Source organism: Apodemus sylvaticus, chromosome 2 (assembly GCF_947179515.1).
Source record: "Apodemus sylvaticus chromosome 2, mApoSyl1.1, whole genome shotgun sequence".
NCBI lineage: Eukaryota > Metazoa > Chordata > Mammalia > Rodentia > Muridae > Apodemus > Apodemus sylvaticus.
The window spans coordinates 22,586,568-22,610,377 of record NC_067473.1 but is presented as its reverse complement, the minus strand read 5'-3'; the positions used below and the strand labels follow the sequence as shown (position 1 = coordinate 22,610,377).

The following is a 23,810-nucleotide window of genomic DNA, read 5'->3' as shown; positions in this document are numbered from 1 at the left end:
CTAGGTGGAAATAAGGGAGGAAAGAGCTATAATGTCACTGCAGAGTTGCCTAGGACAGTGCACATATAGGTAAAAGACTAAAAACAAATTGTGACATTAACATAGGGCAGAGTTTACAATGTTACAAAAATCGTCTATCTAAGAATGTAGAATAAACACAGACCTAAAATTGATAAGTATTAAGTCAAATCTGGAGTTGGACCAGCTTATCCTGATTTATGGGACAGCAATATGATCATAGCTGTACCACAGATTTTCCAGTCTATGTGGACTCCAGTTTCTTCCGTAGTAGAATGTGGAAAATGGTGTCATTTCAAATCTTTTCTAAGATTCATTTAATGACAAACATGCAAGAGCTGGCACTCACTGGACACACACTATGGTGATACAGATTCCAAGTGCTCTAAATGTGCTCAGTCAACCACATGCTTCTATCTTCATAGAAATAAACCGATGTCAAAATTTTATCTTTATTCCATAAATCCGAGGAAAAAAGAAATAACAAGAGAAAAGATTCAGAGAAGTGAAACTGTTACTTTTTCAAAACATGCTAGCATTAATGTCAAATAAAAAGCCAACAGTAAAGCCACACACTAGGGTTCCCTTGCCTCTCTGCTGCTTAGACACCCATAGATAAAAAGACAGCAGAAATATCGGGGGGTGATTTTCATATGGTCTAAATCCGAAAGACGTTGAAGCTGACAACTAAGAGAACTATTCAGATCTACAAACTGTCAGAACCAGAAAGGGAAGGCCAGTTATCTAAGACATTTGGCAGAAAGTCCAACCGACAGAAACAGGCCTCAGATTTTTTTCTATCAAGAACATACTTCGAGGATTTGCTTAATCATTTCTCCTCTGCTTTCCACTCACTCCTTCATCCTAGTATCTTTGTATACTCCTCTCCCTCTCAGTCTCCTGAATCAACAACTCAGAGCGTCTCCAAACCTCACTTCGCAGTCTTCCTGCTTCGTCCCTCAGAGCATTGGTTTCACTCTGGTTTTGTTGTAGTTCTTGTGGTTATTGATGTTGTTGTCATTGCTTTATTTCCCCTTCCCAATCACCATTCCACTAGTCCTCTACATATGCTTTTTTATAAAAAAGAAACATTCCTAATGACAAACCGTCCAGGAATCTTTTCAGATTGCCTCTGAGCCTTCACTTTCTTTGAGTCATGAGCCCACGCCTGCCCATTCACCTACGCCCCCTCTAGTCTCCTCTTTTCCTACACACGCTCTTGGTTCCTGCTTCTCTCTTTGCTGCTCTGTTACTTCATCCTTTATATTCCATTTAGAAATAAAGCACTGTTTTAGTTTGATAATCCACTATGCTTTCAGTTCGCTTATACGACCGGGGTCCTTCAGAACTCTCTAGAGTTTAGCACTGACACTTTCTAAGATCAGGTGGTTAACTTGTTGCTTGTTGTTGGTTTTATTTTTCTTTTTTTGTAAAGTGTCACTGTCTGGCCCTTCACTTTCTCAATGGGAATTCTGATTCCTAAGGAATCCCAGGAGGCTTCTTGGGTAACACTACATACTTGCTTTCCCAGTACCTCAATTTACCCTGTGCTTCTCCTGAGAGGTTTGATCAGACATAAGACAGAAGCCTGTGCTTCCTCTTCTGCATCCCCAAGGACATCTGTTAGCCCACTATATAGATTCTGACTTCTATGTTGCTTCAAAATTCACTCTCTAGTCCAACTCATCAGACCAATTAGAACGACTTCTCTGGCATTCTCCACTGGATTACAACTGGGCACTCAACTATTAACCAAAGTGCCTAATGCTTACAGTTTTCTCCAACTCAGACAATGCTTGCAGATCTGGAAGGTCGGGGATTTAAAACCCCTGAAAACAGAAATCCCAAAGCAGCCATTCTAAACTTGAGATAGAATTAGCTCTTATAACTTGAAAAGGATTTGTTATGCAGGGAAATGTCTGTTTCCTTGGAATGCTAGAAAGAATGAATATATTTGTTCATGAATCAACCATAAAGAAATGACAAATGTCTTCTGCCTGAAATCTTCAAATAATTTCCTCTCTGTCTGAGACTTTTTAAGCTCAGATACTTTGTTGGTTTAAAGCCAATGAGCTCATATCATGTTTCCCATTTTCAAATTCTACACACACACACACACACACACACACACACACACACACACACACACGATTCCCATTGCTTCAGAAAATAACCACAGACACAACTTTCAAGATGAACTTCTCTGGTACTCCTTTTTCTAAATGTCCCTCTCCTCTCTCATCTTCTGCTCTACTATGATCTGCTCTACTTTAAACTCTCTGATAAAATAATACCTATAATACAATCCTACCCTGATTATTTAATGTAAATATTAAATTAGAAAATCCAGGGCTTCTGGTCTTTACATCACTGGTCCTAATAGCGTATACATCAGGGATTTTTGAGTTGATGCTAAATAGTAAACATTTGATTAATTTCATTGATGTTTTACCTTGTCAACCAGAGATTCAAATAGCACCTGATCTCACCCAAGCCTTGGATGACTCATCAATTAGTGCTTCAATTGTCCAGCATTAAAACTATCTTTAATTATCCTGGAGACATCATTAAGTTATGAGTAGGAAGTTATATGAGAGGTCACTTGAATTTTAGGTGGATTATTTTTCACAGAAATAATGAAACTGAGTTTATATAACTTATATAATAGAAACTTACAAGCTAATTGTCAAGCTTGAATTAAATAGTCAGTGATGATCATATGTATCTTTAGTCTTTACATGTCCAGAAATACCTACCGTCGTATTTGGAAACCCAAACCATGTGATGAACAGCAGCAGCCACGTACTGTGAGCCCCTAGAATCCCAGTTAACCTGCATAGGACAATGCACCAGGACCAGAAATAAACTCTCTATTCCCAGTCCTTTACCAACTGCAGGCATGGGAGCAAAATAAATGATAGTCAGTTTAAGTCTACTTTGGATGATTGATTTTGAGCAGTCATTTAAGCACAAATATCAGTACCCTTAAGGTGCTGTTGACTTCTCAAACCGCCATATACCACCCCATAGTCCTAGTCACAGGCCTTTCTCTAAGTGAGCAGAGCATGCCCAGGTCTACTATTGTACTGAGGATTCTTCTACTTTGAGGCCTAGTCTGGAACACATTTTTTCTTATTCACTACCTGGCTAGTAAAACAAGATGAAACGTGTCTGTGAGATCTAAACTGTCTGTTTATGTACGTCACACTGTATGAGGCAGAGCCATGTGTTGGCTCTTCCTCAACAAGTCCCTGATGTCCACCCATCTGAAGTATGCCCGCCCCCACCTCACTCTTCCTCACCACTTGAATCTCCTCACATGGTTTGCAAGTGTACACATTTCAGTCTACTGATTTAGTTCATTCCTGCTTCTCCCATTAGATGACATTCTCTGAAAGGAAGGCGCGGCTTCCACTCATTCCATCTCAAGTGCACACAGAGAACACTAAGTGCTTAGTCCGGTATTCAGAAGGACAGACTCTTTTTGACAGACACTGTTTTTATGCACCGCCTGGATTAGAGCAGGGTTTGTCAATCCCAGCACTACTGTCATCTTATGCAACTATTTCTTAATTGTAGGAGAAGGTCTGATTAATTTAGAGGATATTTCTCGGCGATGTCTGTGGCCACTACCACATCCCAAGTGATGAAAACCAAAAAAGCTCCCAGAGCTTATCTAATGGACTCTGGCAGCCTGGGGAGATTCACTGGCTCCAGAAGTACCTGCTACCTAGCATCTCAATTCAAAATAAAGGATGCCGACAGTATCAAAGCAGCTCGGGTCCCTGGCTGAACTCTAGCCAGAAGCAAGCAGCTCCACTGCACTCTTCCTCGCCTTCTCAAACAAGCCCTAAGCAGGGCCCCTCACACTGGGAAATGTGATCAAAAATAACTGAGATTTTTCCATATTTAATCTTTCAAAAAGAATTAGTGCAGACACTAACTCTTGACATCAGCATATTATGTGCTGGACGTCCTGACCAAAGGATCAAAGAACTCAATCAAAAGGGCTAGCAGAAGCCACTGCACATAAGGCCTGTCTGAAAGAGAGTTGTTCCAGTATGTGCGATTCTAATAATTGAAATCATGCTTCTTGCTTAAACAATAACCTTTTGCCGCTTTTGTCAAAAAGATTAGGCACTGTTTGTTTTATGTGCTGAAAGCTAAATGAAACCAGGTGTACCAATGAACCAAACGCTGTCTGCATTCTTCTTGCAAAGGAAATCGGGGCTGGAATCTGCTATTCGAGTAAGCTTCAATGTTTCCAAAAAAATTAAATTAGCAGTTGTGAGTGGCTAAACTGCTATTATCCTCAGTAGAATTGGTAAGGATAAGAGCCCTATTTTTTCAACTTTCCCCTCTACAAAAAGAACACTGAAAACTGTGTGACAAACCTCATGTATTACATAGCTACACTATAAAAACCCCATTTCTCCTATTGTACATTGTAATACCATATTGTGTGCTTTAAACTAACAAACATACTAGTCACCTGCTAGTGTGGCATTTTCATATCCTACAATTAATCGAGATGGCCCTAGTTGGATCTTTGAAACAAGATGCAAACAGCTTAGGTCCACAGACCCCAAATCTAAAAGGCACTGGATCAGACCTAATGAGAAACAGACAGAGTCCGGCAGGGGTAGTGAAAGACTCTAATGCCAGCACTCGGAGGCAGAGGCAGAAGGATCTCAAGGTGAATTCAAGTTCATTCTGGTCCAAAGAGTGAGTTCCAGGACAACCAGGGATACACAAAGACCAGGAGGGTGGAAGTAAGTGGGATGTAAAGTGAAAAATTAAAAAGATAAAATTAAATCAAATTTCAAAAAAATTAAGTGGGTGGGAGAGACAGAGACAAGAGACAGAGACAGAGACAGAGACAGAGAGACAGAGAGAATGGACTGGTGACCTCTTAGGTAATCTATGTATTAAAAGTTACAGATGAAACTCCAAAAAACCTAGAATCCAGTGTTTTCCGTCTGGGGATTTCTGAGTTTTGCAATCCTTCCAACTCCTCCTGATAGTGTTTCAGCGGAGCTGACCTTGAGGGCAAGCAGAAAGGGGCACATCTGCAACCACAGTATTCTGGAAAGGTGGTCCAGTGCTGCTGCCTTTCTGCTCCTCGCTGTGCTTGTTTTAATTAAAAGCATTCCTTCCCCCCTGTTTCTCCCTGGGGCTTTGAAGAGCTCTTTGAAATGCATTTAGTACATATCAGTCTGGGTTTGGCTACCCTTTCAATTTATGAGGTCGTTTAATTTCAAGTTCAATTATTCAGCACAAATTGGCAGAATGAGATGCTAAAGAAGAGTGGCACTTTCAATCACATAAATCTCAGGTTACATAAAGTGAGCAAATTCCTCCATTGTTCCTATTGACCTCAGAGATAACAACTGAGTGCTGGCACAAACCAGTGTGGGCAGGTTCCCTTAGCAGGCTCCTGAGGCATAAGGCCTTGGCTTCTTCACCTCCAGAGAAACTAGAGATAAGCTGAGAAAATAACTGCTGATCATGACCATCTGTGGGGTGACCTAGACAGATGAGCCCCAAACTCCAGTTCCAGAGAAAGAACAAAGAGCGTGTTGTTCAGCTCTGAGTGACACACAGAGTCTGGGGAAACCGGAAGCCGTGACAGACAGTCTTACCCGTTTACTGCCCTGCCAACTCGGCTGCAGAGAGTAAAGTTTTATCATTTTAACATGCACGTAGGACCCCGCATATGAGCATAAGGGGAGTTCGAGTTTGTTGTACCAGCAGCAGCAGAGAGAATACCGGTTTGCATATCTCCTGTCAGAGAGCTGACATGGTGGGAGGTCTTAGCTCTATTTATAATAACAAGGCAGGCATGGACACCTACACAGACGCAAACCACAAATCCTTCCAAACTATATAGCTTAAAGCTAATGCCATTTTAAGACTCAATTACTTTTGCTTCATCAAAATTTGCACAATATCACACTGAATCCATTTGCTTTTATTTTGAAACTGGCAGGGTTCAACAAATTTAGGCTTATTACCAAAAGACTAGAATCTTGTATTTTCTTGAGGGAATTGAAGCCACAAAAGGGAACCATGAAGTATCACACAAGGAACATGGTGATGAGGCAGACTTGACTTACCAGGACTGAAGTGACTTACCAGGATTTCAAATTCTGCAGTCCATCCTTTCTTTCGTTCTAGTTTACCGGGACCTGTCTTACCATATGCTAGTTTATATAGTACAGAGAAATCCTACTTTATATAGAATCACTTATGCACCTGTACCATCTCACTCAAAGATTGAATTCCATCCTAAAGCCACTGGTTATTGGACAATGCCCAATTGCCAAGTATGACATACCTTCTTATGAGTTGTTGGACAGAAAGACCCCAGAAGCCATAAATTCATACAGACTCTTGCCATTTTTCTCAGTCACACACACACATATCAAGTTGATATGGCTGAGAAAGATTATATACCTCAGCTGCTTTGTCCTTAAAGGCATCAACTGCCTTACCCAACTATGAACCCCAGGAACTATGATGCCTACCAGCCAGGCAAGATGTGTTCACTTGTTAGAGTGGCAGCATGCCAGTTAAGGTGATAACAAGTTGTTTTAACTAGGTCTGAGGCACATACCAAAGTTATAAACCCATACCTGTTGCCTTAAGCTCAGACAAAATCCCATGGCTGAGAAGCCATAAGTCCTAGCAAAAGTACTTAATACCACTGTTGAGCTAAACTGACACAGCATCAAATTGCCTTCTAAATCAATATTTATCTTCATATACATATACAAATACTACTCTGAGGCACCATTAGAGAAGTCCCTCTTTCTAGTGATAGATGCAGACTCACCACGGCACAAGATGTTGAGAATGAGTCATGTTGAAGGCTCAACCCTACATGAGACAGTTACGCCACACTTCAAGTTTTAAGGAACACTGCAAAAGCCAGGTAGGAGAATGTAAGAAGATGAAAGTAGAGTGAAGAGCTGAAAAAAAAAATGCCTTCATTTTGGAAAGATCAACTCCAAACATACAGCAACCAGAATGCCTGCACTGAGTCTACACAAGAATGAGCCCATCAACAGCCAGTCAAGGACAGAGGGGACACGTTGTCTCTACTTCAAACTCTCGCAGCAGATAGCTTTAGGGGGAGAGGGAGTCACTACCTTCAGTTGTATACTCACTGGTAACCCACATCAGTCACCAAGAGATAGTGCTAATGGTCACACAGATGGCCCTGGTTACAAAACAAAATCAAAAGTAAGAGATCTAGGAAAGGGACTGGAAGGAGGAAGAAGGGTAACATAGGGAATCAGGGGGAGGAGAGATGTTTGTTGAGACAGTAATGAGATTATATTATATAATGTATATGTGTGTGTGTATATACATATATATATGTATATATGTATGTATGTTTGTATGTATGAATGTTTAAAAGTGTCAAAGAACTATGATGATGTTAGTGGTGATGGTGGCGGCCATGATAACGATGATGATGATGATGATGATGATGATGATGATGATGGTAAGTGTCGTTCTTACTTACCCCTCATCACAGAAACTTCTCTTTGCAACAGGTGATGATCAGAAAACCACAACAAATCAAAACACAGACTGGTGGATCCTAGTCCTAACTGATAAATCTCCAATACAACTCCTACACCAAAGGCTCGAACCATTGTAGAAGAGGGACAAAAAGATTATGAGAGCCAGATCTGGAGTAACAGGGACCTTGCTGTGAGATCCTGACTCCTAGAATGTAAGAGAAGCTACACTCATGAAGTTTTACCAACATGGCTTCTTAGACATGTACTAAACAGAGATGTCACTAATAATCATGCTCTCTTGGAAGAAGGAAAGCTAAAGAGGCCTCAACCCTAGACCAAGAACAACAGGCAGCTAAGGAATGCTGAGAGTGGGAGCAATGTTCTTCTCCAGGAAGAGCCCCTAATTGGATTATCCAATATGCAACGGTCAGCCCCGAAAGCACATACATACAAGTTAACACTGTATGGACTGGAGTGTGCGCATGTATGTATGCATGTATGAATAAATACACACCTACACACATGCAACAACAATTTTAAAAGGGGGGGGTTAACTTTGAAAGAGAGCAACAAGGGCACACGGAAGGCTTTGGAGGGAGGATGTAGAAATAGAAATGAGGGAGTCCCATTATAATATTTAATAATGTAAGTTATTTTTGAAACCTAATAAAAGAGTCAAATGCCCAAAATATGGGGGGAAATAAATAAAGAGTGAGCAAATCTCAAAGAGAGGGATAAAAGATATACTGCAGACAGTCGTTCTTCAGAAGTCAAACAGGCAGCCTCCTACAAAGGATCGTAATGAACAGTATTTGTGTTTCTACAAGAATGAGAAGCCAGAACCCAACAACAACAAGAAAACCTCGCTCTATTCTTCTATGGGTTTCTGAATCAAGGATTACCATGATCCCAACATTATATATAACCCCCCTACTGTCCACGGAAGTTTTTTATTTATGTTTTACATCTCTAGAAAAAAGAATCCCAGGATTTTCCCTCCTGTATGTTTTCGTCTTGCCTCTTCATGGTCCATGATGCCAGCCGAGGTTGTGAGCACAGTGAAACCAAACCGCCGTGATGGGAGCAGATTGTTCTGCCATTTTGCTAGATCTCCGAGTTGCACATCAAAACTTGGGCCGGTCACTCCACATGTGTTCAAGCTGTCTGCGAGGTTCACAATGATCTTCCCGACTCTGTGATCATCAGTGATCTCAAAGTCACCGCCAACGTAACAGGCCTGCGTCATCCTCACAGTTAGGAACTGAACAAAGACGTTGGAGCATGGCCTGATGAGAACCTGGCATTTACCTTTCTTCTCAGCATTGTTGATGCTCTTGAGTGCATCTGTCAAGACAATCCTGCACACCATGGTGATGCAGTGGGAAGATGGCAGGAAAAGGAAGGGACAAAATTTTAATAAGGGGGTATCATATATCTTAATGTTGAGAGCAATATGCTTTGTTTACATTGTGAGTAAAAAAGCAAGAATTAAGGGATAACTAACATATGTCACAGGCACTGAAAGAAGACTGTTTTGAATGCAATGTCAAACTGGAAGTTTTGAAATGAATAACTTTTAAGGACTTACTAATGTAAACACAAGAAACATGTTTACATTGTAACCAGACCACAGAAAGAGACATTACATGGCAATATGGTCTTGAGAGTTAAGTGATTGATTATTTATTAAAATGTTTGATGTACAGCATGATGATTTGAGTTTGAACCCCCAACACCAATGAAAAGGCCTGGCACTGAGACATACAACTGTAACCCCAGAGTTGGTGATGTAAAGACAGATGACTCCAGGTATTTGCAGGCCGATCAGTACAGACTAAATGGCAGGCCCCAGGTTCAGTAAGATACCCAGTCTTAAAATGAAGGTGGGTAACAATAGAGGAAAATGTCCAATACTGACCAACACATACATGCACATGTGTGTGACACACACATTTCACATAGTATGTGAATCTGTGCATGTGTGCATGTACATGTGTGTGTGTGTATGTGTGTGTGTGTGTGTGTGTGTGTGTGAGAGAGAGAGAGAGAGAGGGGGGGGGGAGGAGAGAGAGGGAGGGAGAGAGAGGGGGGGAGAGGGAGAGGAAGAGGGAGAGAGAGATAATGTATATAAGCAGACACAAAGTTTGTGTAAAACAAACACTATGGACGTCAAGGAGCCAAGAGGATAAAAGGAAGTTATTATAAAGGACATTAATATTAATTCCATATAAAATAGACTTGATCTATCGGGAACACTGAATAGAACACAAACACAATGTTCTACTGAACACTGTGAAGATTAAAGGTAGAATATCTTTGGTGGAAGGAATCTATGTTATCATTTGGTAACATTATTAGGGTGAAGACAGCATTTGTCTTGGCCTATTGAAGCTTACTATGAGTCTCTTGTACCTGAATGCAGTTACTTCCTCATCTTCAATGATAGAGGGTGTGAGGGAAGGGAGGTTTGGAAATAAGTCTGAAGAGGTTTTCTCAAAATCCGGAGGGACCTGGGAAGGAAAAGGGATGGGGGAGGGGCAGAGAGGGGAACATGATTGGATCTTGGGTGGGGGAAAAGGTCTGAAATCCCTGGGGGCCAGCAGAAAGAATGGAAACATGCAACCTTGGGAGGTAGAAGGGGGGAAAGACTCCCCAGAATGCACCAGAGACATGGGAGGAGAGAGACTCTCAGGACTGAAAGAGAAATGCCCTACAGTGGGGAGAGGGCACTTGTACAACCCACCTCCATCAGAAAGACAGGGCATAAAGTGAGGGAGGGGGTTGCCATCCCACAGTCAAAATTCTGACCCATAATTGTTCCTGTCTGAAAGAAGCACAGGGATGGAAATGGAGAAAAGCCTGAGGAAAAGAAGGTCAAGCAACAGGCCCAGAGTGGGATCCAGGTCAAGGGGAGGTCCCAAGGCCTGACACTATTACTGAGGCTATAGAGCACTCACAAAAAGGGACCAAGCATGAATGCACCCCTAAAGACCCAACAAGCAGTTGAAAGAGTAAGATGCAGAAATTTGCACCTAACCAATGGACAGAAGCAGCTGACCCCTGTGGTTGAATTAGGGGAAAGCCAGAAGAAACTGAGGAGGAAAGTGACCCTGTAGGAGAACCAGCAGTCACAATTAATCTGGACCCGGAGATATCTAAAGCACTGTTCTACCAACCAGGCTGCACACACCAGATGATATGAGACCCCCAACACATATACAGAAGAGGACTGCTGGGTCTGGATTTAGTCCAAAGGGGTGCACCTAACCCTCAAGAGCCTGAAGTCCCCAGGGAGTTTAGAGGTCTGGTGGGGTTGGGGGGTAGGGACAACCTCTTGGAGACAGTGGGGTGAGGAGGAGGTATGGGGTGTGGAACAGCCAGAGGGTGAATGGGGAGGGTAATAAAATCTGGAGTTTAACATAAATTAAAAAATAAATAAAAACCATGACTTCATGAAAAAAAAAATCCAAATCTGGAAAAATTTATAACACAGCCAATTGGGAAAACTCCAAAAAAGAAAAGAAAGAAAGTTTTCTCAATACACACTATCTACAAAAGTTAAATCAATGTTGGATAAGCAATTTAAAATAGGCCTATAAGCCCCAATAAAATAGGAGCAGACAATAAAACACTCAAAAAAACAAAAAACAAACAAAACAAACAAAACAAAGTCCAGGCCAAGATGGTTTTGGCATAGATTTCTACAATACTCTTCAAATTATGCGACAATATTGAAACATAGCCCAGGTCATTTTATGAGGCCACAGTTATTCTGAATCCTAAACCACATAAATAGCCAACAAAGAAAGAGCATTACAAACATAAAAACAAAAATTTTCAAAAAATATCTGAAAGCCAAATACAAGAAAACAACAAAACATCATTTACCATGGTCAAATATGCTTCAGAGATGCAGGTATGGTTCAACATATGTAAATCAATAAATGTAATCAACCATATAAACAAACTGAAAGAAAAAACTATCATATGTGGTACATATACACAGCATAATATCACTCAGCTATCAAAAGAATGAAATCATGATATTTACAGGTAAATGGATGGAACTAGAAAAAAATCCTAAGTGAGGTAGCATAGTCCCACAAAACAAATATAGAATGTATTCCTTTATATGTAGACATTAGCTATTAAGTCAACGAAAAGCATGCTACAATCCATAGAACCACAGAGGGACGGTATAGAGAGAGTAAGGGACTAAGGGGTGTAAATAGATTTCATTAGGAAAGAAAAATAAAATAAATATGTGTTCTGGATTGCTATCTGTTTTTTCTGGCCCCTCAAAAAGAGTGCCTACACCTAGATGAGGTCAGGTGAAATCTTAATTAATAAATCTAGAGCATGTGATTGGCGGTAGAAGGAGGGGGAGGGGCTGAAAGTTATAGATAGAGGAGAAACAGAGGGAGAAACTGACAGAGAGAAGACGGAGGAAGAAGATAAACCAGATCCACGTAGCCTGAAAGAGTCACAAGTAACTATGGATACCACAGAAGGGCAATAGAGCAATGTAGGGTATGTTTACCGCATATAGGAGTGTAGCTTTTATTTATATCAACTGAGTTTTGAGTGTGGGCATTTTGTGGGTTGAGGATAAATACATAAATCTGGCTGATAACAAGCCTCTGGAGTTTTCATTTTACAAGGCTAGGGGTTCAGAGCCAGTGGTAGCCAGTCTCACCAGGCTAGCCGCAGGGATAGGATGGCTTGGAGAGTGGAGCAGTTAGGAGGCAGGCCAACCAAAAGAACCTGGGAAGGCCTTAGCTTAGGGCTCCCAATGGAGGAAGGGAGACAGAGGTGCAGGTGCTCAGCCAGCTTTAACGTGGATTATTTTTTAATAATTACATGCTACATTTATGGATGGATGACTTGGGAGGGGTGAGAGGCAAGAAGGAGAAAATACGGGGAAACATAACTACAATTCAGGTCTATGTGAGAGATACGTTGAAGCCTAATATAGTAGATTTCCAACTACTATAAGACTTCAGAATCTCCTTAAACTAAAAAGACATTTCACAGGGCTCCTCCAAAGGGTCATAAATAGTTCTAAGGCAGAGGAAGATCTGACCTGTGCAGCTGATTGCAAGTTTGTTAGAGACTTTCAGACAGGCAGCTTTGAGGAGTTACCTAATCTGGGGTGGAGTGAGCTTTTGGTAAAGAAAAAGAAAATCAAAATCAGTCACCCAAACTCCTGTAAGTTATAAATAATATAATATATATTATAATATAAATATAATATAAATATAACATAAATATAATATAAATATAATATATTATAAGTATTATATAATATAAATATATAATATATAATATAAATAAATATAATATAAATAATATAATAATATAAATAAAGTAATAAAGCCACTGGCTTACAAAAAAAGCCAAAATCTGTCTCTGATCTCAGGATAGCAATGGGAGAGGGACAATGTGAGAAAGAGGGATAGAGGTGCTTCTCTGTGTGAGAATACACAATATTATACCAAAATATACAAGCAGAAAGAAAGAAAATAATAGTGTAGGGTTTTAAACTAAATTATTTGGGAAAGGTTGAATAAATATTTATCAAAAGGATGTCAAGAATGATAATATGTTTGAATATAGACCAGTTAAACTTTTTCTAAAACCGAGATGTTCCTTAGCAGAAAAATAGAGAAAGAAAATGTACTACGTTTACAAAATGGAGTATTACTCAGAAGTTTTTTTAAAAAGGACATCATGAAAGTTGAAGGCAAATGGATGGAAAGAGAAAACAGTCAGTCTGAGTCAGGTATCCCAGACCCAGAAAGAAAAATATAGTATGTATTTGCTTACATGTGTTTATTAGCCATTAAGCAAATGATAACCAAGCTATAAGCCATAGACCCAGGGTCTAGGGTGGACACGTGGATTTCCCTGAGAGAGAGAAACAGAACAGACTTTACAGGTGGACTTAGGGTCATGGGGACTGGAACAGAAGGTACGGAGGAGGAGGAAGAGGAGAGGTAGGATTGAAGGAGAAAATACTCAGAGAAAGAGATGAACTTGGTCTGCCATTTGAGGGAAGATATGGAAATCTAGTGCAGGGTAAACTTCCTAAGATATATGATAATCCTAATGAGATGTCCTAACCCTGGAGATGTGGAATATCAACTGAATATGTCCTGTAGCCAAACAGGGGTTCCATTACTGGGAATGGTTCAATTCAATTGACTTGTTGGCCAAAGAGTTCCCACGGCAATCCCCAAACAACTCAGGCTGATGCTAAAACAAAGTGCTGCTCTCTACAAACTGACCGTGAAGCACCACTGCCAAGCACAGCACTCACACTGAACATGGAGGACTCCTGCTGGTACCTACCTGGAGTCTTCGCCCCAGCATTCTAGTGTCTTTGATGAGGGAAGGTACTCTGAAGATTAGCAAAGGAGAAACATAAAACACCAGCTTGGCCATAAAATCTTTGACCTACAATCTGTCCTGACTGCAAGCTGTGCTAGGGCAAGAGTGTCACAGAAAGTGTTGGGGTAGCCAACCAATTACTGATTTGACCTAAGGCCCAATTCTCCACAAGCCAGACTCCGTCCCCGATACTGCTTTGGTAACCAAGAACCAGAGATTAGATAGCCCAGAGACCTAGGGTAAAAATTGTCCTTAAAAAATAGTATCAACAAAATAACTCCCAGTGCCTTCTCCAGTCATCATGAGAGAAGCATCTTCCTGCATCGGAAGGGAAGAGATGAAGAGGGCCACAGCCAGACATGACATGGAGAGAGTCTAAATGGGACATCTTCATCAAATCTCTCCTGAAAGAGCTCAGAGCACCATGGAAGAGGAGGCAGAAAGAGTGTAAGAGCCAGAAGGGACAGAGGACACCAGGAACATGAGGCCTTCTGAATCAACAAAGCAAGATACACAGGAATTTGCAGAGACTGAAGCAACAGGAATAGGTCCTATGCGGGTCTGTACCAGGTCTCTGCATATATGTATGGCTTCCAGTTGAGTGTTTTTAGGAGACCCTTGAGTGTGCAAATGACCCAGTCTCTGACTCTTGTGCCTGCCCTTGGGACACTTTCCCCTCTGTTGAGTTGCCTTGTCCTTGATATGCTAGGATTTGCTTCATCTTTTGTTTCGGTTGGTTACTATCTCTAAGAAGCCTGTTCTTTTCTAAGGAGGGACAGAAAGGGGGTAGATCCCAAGGGCAAAGCAGGTAGGAGGAACTGAGAGCAGTGGGGGCTGGGGAGGAGTATACTCAGTGTGGGAACAGAATCTATTTTAGTAAAAGTAAAAATTAAAGAATAATATATGCTAAATAATTAACAATAAGTAATAATTAAGACTAATATATACTAAAGCACCACGAGGAATTAATTAATTACTTCATTAACCTGGAAAATAATTCTCATTTGAGCGTTCTTGTTCCATTGAGAAAAATTAAGCAATGTTAGGATGAACCAGAGTCGTCCACAGGTCAACCTGCTATCAAGAAAACTAAAAACCACTTCCACTAGCATTTACACTCCTTTGACGCAAGCTCCCAGGAGCTGGGAAACCAAACAGCAGGAAAATCTACTATGAGGTAAAGTTGAATTGTTTACATATACTGTTACTTAGCATCGACAACAGATACACTGCACATAGGATGCATTCCTGAAAACATTTAACTTACTTGCTTTTCCCCTTGTAGACTGTGGCATAAGATCCTTCCCCTAGTTTTTCCAGTTTTTCATACGAGTCAGCTTTTCCAAATTTAGGACTTGTTGGCTAAACAAGAAACAGAGGGAAAACAAGATTGTATCAATGTAACAATTCGCTGACACTGGATAAATAACTTTTCAATATAAGAATATTTATAAAACAACGCAATAAGCAGTCATAGTACAAATTCAGAACATACAAACAAACACATATAGAATCAAATATACCCATAACTGAACCAAGGGAGAGCTAAAACGATTTTGATTTGGCATTCCCCCAGGGCTGCCTCACTGGCAACTGCTTTTTCATATAGATGTCATTACATTCAATATACATGCTTAATAATCTGTAGTCACATATTCAATGTGTTATGAGCATTTTCCATATTATGACATAATCTAAATTAGAGATCAATAAATTACATACACAAGTCAAACGTAGCATAGCTCATGTTTTTAGACATCCTCTGGGCATAGAATAATTATTGCCTTCCTTGTTTCAGTAGTTGGGAAGGGACCAAACAAAGAAAAATTTGTGACATATGAAAGTTGTACAAAGATAATATTTTATAATCCATAAAGTTTTATTAGAATGGCCATCTTATCTACAGCTTCTTAGTTATAACAAAGCTGTAGTTACAACAGAAATTATACAAATGATAATACTTAGAATAGAATGTTACTCTTATAGTAGAGCATGACCGCATAATAAATGTTCCTCCAACACATTTAAACAGAAAATCAAATAGACAAGGATACATCTCATTCAGAGATAACGGATGATCCTAATCTTGCGTTCTAACAGGTCAGAAAAAAATATTCAGGACTGACAAATGAGATTACACGAAATTGAGGGACATCTGCCCTACAAAGGGAACAATGAGCATGAGAATAAGAGACAGCTAACAAAATGGGGGAAAACTTTGCTAACTGTACGTGTGACAGGATTAGCATAGACAATAAAGGAAGACCACAAAAATTAGACATGAAAAATCATCCAATCTAATTATTACCAATAGGTACATAATTAGAACTGTTCTCAAACATAGAACTACAAATGACCAATAAGTACTTAGAAACTGTTCAACATCCTTAGGTTTCAGGAAAAACAAATTAAAGCAACACTGAGATGCTGTCTCACCCCAGTGAGAATGGCTAACACATAAAAGACAAAAAATGCTGACAAGAACATGAGCTAAAGAGACCTTACACACTGCAGATAGTGGTGTAACCTAATGACCTTACTATGAAAATGATGAACTCATAATTCATATATGCAACCCACCGACATCATCATCAACAGATTAACTTGATAGATAGGAAACACAAATCAGATTCAAAAATACAAGCACTATGGTTTGTCTCATATATGGACACACATATTCCCGTGTGTGTCTGTATGTGTGTGTGTGTGTGTGTGTGTGTGTGTGTGCTCAAGTGCATTCATGCACATGTGCATGTGTAAACCCATGTATAAAACATATACATGAATGTGTGTATGTGTACCCATGTATAAAACATATACATGCATGTGTGTGTGTGTACCCATGTATAAAACATATACAGTATTATGAAAGTGGAAGACAGCCTATGATGAGGGAGGAAGAGGATAAATTGCGGGAGACAAAAAGAAGGAAAAATACTATATCACGTGTTTTTTCTCATATGCAGAATCTAGGTTTGGTTATACACATACCCAGGAAAGCAGAGGGAAGACTACACACACACAGAAAAATTTGTACGTTGAGATTTCAGGGCAGAGTGGTAGAGAGGTTGAATAAAAGAAAGAGCAGTGATACAAATAATGAACTGTCATAATGACATCCACTCCCTGTATGCCAACAGCAACAATGAATTTAAAATGAAAGTAACAAATGCATTCTCTAGTCTCCTCTCCACTCCAAGTGTGACCCAGTGACCAAAAATACATTTTTTAAAAACTAACAATTCATGACCACAAAGAAAAATATTATCTAACCAGACCTTTTGAGGAATCTTTAATGGTATAATGCAATTAGGAATAAATTTTCAGAGAAAAGTCCCAAAATTAATAAGAAAACAATTAGATTAAAATAGCAGAAATCTTCAAGCATACATCAGACTGGTCAACACAGGAAGAACACTAAGTCTTCCCAAGAAAGGTAAAAGGAGACTAAATGTTATAAAAAACAGGAAAGACAGATGTAATTGTGGTCTTCTGGCTACAAGTACAAAGCAAAGACTCAGTCAGCATCTATAGAAAGGGAAGTGTAGAAAAAGTTTTCAGAGCCTTTAGTCATCAGGAAAATGCAATTATGCTTAATGTTAAACCATGACTAAAATGACATCATGGCCTTTTGATGCCATCAACAGAAACAAGTCACAGAAATATAATAAGCTGACAGTGGTTCTCAACTAAAAAACATGAGTATAAATCCTAAACTCACAAATCAATCCACACAGTCATGAAAGATGAGCCCATGAAAGAGAAGCCTAGAGTTTAACAGTTAGAGGAGCTAAAACTCTGCACACAGAGGTAACAGTGCAAAGGCGGGAATGGCTTTGAGGTTATTGTATGATCAATACTGAAGCAGTATAATAAAACATTTAATGAGTATTGAGTGGGAGAAAACATATAGTTGAAACAGGAATAAACTCAGGTTTAAACAAAATTCTCCCCAGAACCTTCAAGAAAAGGCAGACTGTTTCTGCATAGAAACATAAAAAGAGAGACTGCAATTTTTAGCACCTGAGTCAAATATATTAAGGAATTAACTTCCACAGTACTTCAACATAACGCCTGGCTGGAATAGGGGAAGGGCATGAAAGAAGAGACAGTCTTGTTAAGACTTCTTGAAGTATTCAGACCAGACTGTAGACAGGAATTAACTCCAAAGTCAAAAATTGTACCATTTTTCTTACATCTTCAAAAGCATTTGCTACATTTTTATAAGATGTATATGTCTTAAATAGAGAAATGAAAGGAAAATGCAACGAAGAAAGTAGGAAGGTAAAGAGGGAAGTTGGAGAAATTCTCCAAAAAGAAAAAAAGTATACTACGTAAATTGTCACATAAGGAGTAAATTAAGCCCAACTACATCAAAGTGGCCCACCTTTGGCAAGTAAAAGGTAACAGACTTGTGAAGTGTGAGAAATCAACAGTATGCTATCGAGAAGATTTGAAAACACAATAAGAGAGTATCTGAAAATGAAGAAGGGAAATCCCTCAAATGTTTATTTGTGTTTATAATGGAGTTGTATAGTCTGTTTGTGTGCACATGAACATTATCAAGACTGGAAGTCAACCACCTGCAAGTAAGCTTTCAACTTGCTTCCTTAAAGAAAGCTCATTCTGTCTAATCAGACAAAACCAGATTTGCTATATGTAACGAAATATTTTGTTGTTTGGGTTTTTTTTGTTGTTGTTGTTGAGTGTTAACAAACAGTGCTGTCAAAACTGCTTATCCAAGGAATGAAATTAAGTCCCCACTTCTCATCTTATACAAAAATATCAATTCAAAACACATCAAAAAACTTTCATTTGAAACCTGAAATGTTTACAATGCTAAGGGAAAATCTTTCAAGATACAGGCGGATGCAGGAACTTTTTGAAGTAGATGCCAGTAACTTAGGAAACAACACCAAAAATCGACAGTTTGAATGACATTAAAATTAAAACACTCTGCAAGCAAAGGAAACAATCACCAGAATGAACAGACAGCCTGAAGAAGGGGAGAAAAGCTGTCATCTACTCCAGACACAAAGTTCCAACCTGGGATATGTAAAGAACTACAAAAATTAATCACCAAAAGGTTGTCAGTTAATAAACAGGACAAAGAACCACAGCCCTGCTTCCCGAATATTGTGAATAAAGCTTCCCAAGCACATCTGTACAATGCCTCTGTAATAGGATGTATTTCTTAGGACCTGCCCAGGCATGGTACAACTGGGTGACGTGACAGTTCTGTTTGCAGTTTTTCAAGAAACGTCTAGAGCAGTTTCTCCAGTGGCTACGTCCAGACCAACATGTGTTGTATTCCTATCCCTGACGATGGGTATTCAGACTGGGGTGATACAGCATACACAAGGAGTTCAAATATGAATTTCTGTGATGGTCAAGAATGTTAAATATATATTTTTAAATTTTCCTATTTCTTCTTTTGAGAACTCTGTTTAGTTTCATAGTCCATTGCTTTTGATACCTGGTTGGTTCTCTTGGAGTATAGTTTGTGGGTTTGTTTGTTGTTTGCTTGTTTGTTTGTTTGTTGTTTGTTACTAGCCCTCTATCAGATGGGTATCTGGCAAATATTTATTTTCCTGTATCCTGTGAGCTGTCTCTTCACTCAACAAGTTTCCTTTACTCTACAGAAGCTTTTTCGTTTCATGGAATCTTTTTGTGGACTGCTGGTCTCATTTCCAGAGGTACCAGAGTCAGACTATCCTTGCCTCTGCCTCTAGGTTGAAATGTATTCCCTATACTTCCCTATATGTACTTGCCTATATATCGAAATGTATCCTATGCCTATATGTTGAAATGTACTCCCTACTTTTTAACCTAGAAGTTTCAGGGTATCTGGTCATATCCAGAGGTCTCTGATCCACTTGTAGAGTTTCACTCAGGGTCAGAGAGAAGGACTTAGTCACATTCTTTACATATTGATATCCAGTGTTCCCTGCACCTTTTGTTAATGAGGTCCATCAATGGAGGAGTGGGTGAGGAAATAGAGTATACAAACAAAAATGGAATTTAATACAGCTGTAAACAGAAGCGAAATGATGGAAATGCAGGAAGGGGTGAAGATTGAAAGTTTTACACTGAGGGAAGTGACGGACACAGCATGTTCCCTCCCACGTGTGTTGCCTAGCTCCTGCTCCTTAGTTTCACGTGTTTAACATGGAGCAAGTCCAGAAGAGAGAAATCTAGAAAGGAGATACCGGACAGAGGACAGGGAACCTAAAAGGAAAAGGGTCAGTAGTATATTAGCACGTAAATGACCGTGGAAACTGGGACAGAGGGGTTCAAACAGGGAGGGTTGGGGAGGAAAAAGGGTGGGAGAAGTAAGAATCAAAGCAAGAGAAGTATCAAAAGCCATAATGAACAATACTATCTGGTAACCCAAGTAAAAAACATAAAAGAATTGGCAAATATTGTCCAAGATCAGACAGTGCCAATCTCGGAAGTGACGGGTCATTGAACAAAATCCCTGGTACCAAGTGTGGGCTGCAGGTTCTTGGCATTTCTCTTGGTTGCCCACAAAAATCCTGATGACAAGATCCTACTGCATCATAGGACATTATAAGCCCTGGATGCAAACTAGAGACTGAAGCTCCCTCTCTGCGGGGTAGCTTTTGGGAATGCTGGGAAGTGCTGAATGATGCTCTCCAGCCTGTTAGCGGAGGAAGAAAAGCATAAGTAATCTGACCCAGGTAGGGACTCTATGACCCATAAATTCAATCCTGTCTGACAATGTGAACCCATCGGTACAATAGTGGCACAACCTTGTCGGGGGTAACCAACCTCTTCCTGGTTGGATTTGATGTGTACTCCACACAGAAGAAAAATCCAGGACCAATGCTATAAATCTGGTCTCAAAAAAAAAAAAAATGCTGACTGAAGATGACTCAGGCCCCAGAAAGGGGAGAAACCTACTGCTATGCTACTTAGCTAAATTAGCATAGATTCAAAGCACCTTCTAAATATCTGTATTTGTACCCACATCCAAAGGTTAAGGGTGCTAAATCAGAGAAGCCTCTCTTTGTAGTGAGTGAAAATGAATACTGAGACCCATGGCTCCACAAGATACTAAGAATACAGGATAACAAGAGAACTTAGAGCACACCTATGGGCTGCTTCAAATAAACCCCCTAAAGCATTCAAAAATACTGTGGAAGGCAGGGCTGAAAGAAGGTAAGAGCTGGAGGATAAGAAAAGGATTGGAAAAAGTTATCTTTCAAGCATGCCAAGGCCATGGCAATCATGAATTTAAAATGGTATTTGGTCTACACAAACTAGACCCACCCAGCAGTCAGCTGTGAATGGAGAATGTGTTCACGGTGGCACTACCACTTAGTGATAAATTGTTGTCAATGACAGGTTATGGGAGAAGGAAGACACAGTATCTGGTTTTAACCACTGATGAGCTTGCCTGTCTCTATAGCTTCACGCCCCGGTTCACAGACACACAGTTACAGTCCGCCATCAAACACAAAGTGAAAAGTAATGAAAATATAATAAGAGCTGTGTAGGGAAGGGGAGGGGCTGGCCCAAGTGAGAGGGAAATTAAGAGGAGGGGGTAAGCAGAATGCACTGTATGTATGTTTAAAACAGTCCAAGCCCAAAATTTTAAGAGAGAGAAATGATCAATATATATTTGTAAAGAGATTCAACATCCTCAGCCATGAGAACAAGGCAAATTAAAAGAATTATGACATTCCATCTCATCCTAATCAGAATGGCTGCTCCCAAGGAAAAGGTCATTTAATGCTAGTGAGGATATAAATTGTGAATTGGTTTACTACTAATGAAATCAGAGTGGAGGTTTCTCAAAAAAATTAATGTATAACCACTACTTGACCCAGCTATTCCACTACAGGGGGAAACATACACATACCGAAAGCATTCTCCATCCTTCCACAGAGACATTGGCATGATGAACATGCTCACCGTTCCTCTACTTACAATAGCAAGAAAACGCAATTAACAAACATAACCAGCAACTGATGAATGTAAAGATATGAGAAACATATACACAATGGCACTTCATACATCCAAAATGAAAGATAATGGATCTGGAATTTATTACATTAATGGAACTGATCCAACCTCAAAAGACAGAAGCACATACTGACTCCTATGCAGAGCCTAGCTTCTAAGATTTTAGGTATATATAGGTGTGAGTCCAGGTAAAGGTCATGAAAGGGGAAAGCGGGTTCTCAGGAGGGGTGTGGAGAGGGTAATAGATTCACATGACACCCACAAAAGCAGCCTGGCATAATATGTGGGAGCAGGGAAAGAGGAAAATATCATAATGAAAGCAGTGACTTTATATTAAATAAATAAGTAATAAAAGTAAGGACTCAGAACACCTGACAATAAAAAGCTATTGTCACATCTCAATGTCACTTCAAGGTGTCAGCTCTGTGTGATTTACAGGTTTAAAGCAGTCTCACTAAAACTTTCAAAGATGGAGGTAGGATGTGGTATTACACATCTATGATGGCAACACTTAAGAGGCAGAGGCAGGCAGATCTTCCAGAGTTCAAAACCACCCTGATCTACACAGTGAGATACTGTCTAAATAAATAAATAGATGATCCAATGATGGTAGAAGTCAATTTGTCAATTGGGATGCCTACTTTTTCCAAGTGTTTGTGACATGGTTAGTAACTTGAAGTTATGTATATACTAAAGAAGATGAGTGAGGCAAACTCTCCTTATCTTTAATATTGTCACAATGATAATTATATTCTGAATCTCAATTATTAAGCATGCATATCTCTAGATGCTGGCTGAAGATCTTTATACGCAGAATGAACATGTCAAAGACAGCAACATAGACTGCAAGAAGCTCTTAGGATCAATTATTCAATCTGCCACAGACTTGAACACCATAGTAACCCATTTCTTCAACAAATCATCCAATGAGACGACAATTCCACACAGCCACACTAGGCTCCATAGTTACATATCGCTACATTTTTAATGAAGTACAGACCCAAAATAGAATTCTTGTCTTCGGAGAAATCAGAAATAACTAGGGCTGTGCAACATTTTCAGCATCATTTACTCTAGTCTAAGTGTAGAAATGGGAGAATCTCCCAGAAAGATGACTTTCCCAAAACTATCTGCTCAGTTTTAATTAAACACATTTTTCCTCAAAGCAAAACTCGGTCTCTTTAATCTGTTCCCATTCAGCATGCGGTGCAAGGGGGAAAAAACAGCAAAATCTGGTAATTAACAATATTTTAAGAAAACAGCCTAACTTGTAACAAAGCATAGTTCTTTAGACATGAATTAGTTTGTTAGAGGTGTCCAAAAGCTGCAGCCTCGGCGGCATCAACAATTATCCCCAGTTATCTACCCAACGGTGTCTTCCAATTATGCAATACAGCCATTCAAGACAGCAGAGGCGGGGTCCGTCTCTGTGGAGGTTCACTAAGGGTCGGCCATCTCCTACTGCTCCTCAGCCTGTGTTCCCTCTGTAGGGTCCCTCCCTGGGTCATAAGAACATCCATTACACTGAATTAGGAAGCAGCCCAGTGACTGTAGTTTCACTCGGTCACCTCTTCCAATGGGGTCTGTGGTACTGTGGTTTAGAAATTCAACATAGAGATTGGGGAGGAGGGGGACACAATGCAGGCCACAGAGAAATAAACAGACTGGCGAGAAATGAATATACTTCGAATTTTAATATAGACAGGATGGGAATTGTAGAGGAGATCCAAGTCTTTTTTTTTTAATGAGATTTTATTTCCATATATGTTTAATTATACAGTACACTGAAGAGCTTTTTACTTTTTTCTCTTCAAGAAATATACGTAAAAACCATGTAGGATGTAACGGCCATTGGCATGCAGAGCTGCCTGACTGGTCCCC

At 39.8% G+C, this 23,810-nt stretch overlaps 2 protein-coding genes across 3 annotated transcripts in view; both read right to left on the bottom strand.

Annotated features, from left to right (window-relative positions):
- Nucleotides 1-23,810, bottom strand: part of Cdk14 (cyclin dependent kinase 14) — a 557,511-nt gene that overhangs the window by 394,925 nt on the left and 138,776 nt on the right. For both annotated transcript variants that reach the window (XM_052173165.1, XM_052173164.1), the window contains exon 4: nucleotides 15,208-15,302. In XM_052173165.1, the coding sequence (XP_052029125.1) occupies nucleotides 15,208-15,302 (95 nt within the window). The remainder of the gene's footprint in view (nucleotides 1-15,207; nucleotides 15,303-23,810) is intronic.
- LOC127677191 (40S ribosomal protein S15a-like) lies at nucleotides 8,512-8,919 on the bottom strand. The gene has a single exon (XM_052172360.1). The coding sequence runs from the start codon at nucleotides 8,917-8,919 to the stop codon at nucleotides 8,512-8,514; it is 408 nt and encodes a 135-aa protein (XP_052028320.1).

Excerpts from the sequence above, each read along its gene's own strand:
- LOC127677191 (XM_052172360.1), bottom strand. The coding sequence starts at position 8,919 with ATGGTGTGCAGGATTGTCTTGACAGATGCACTCAAGAGCATCAACAAT.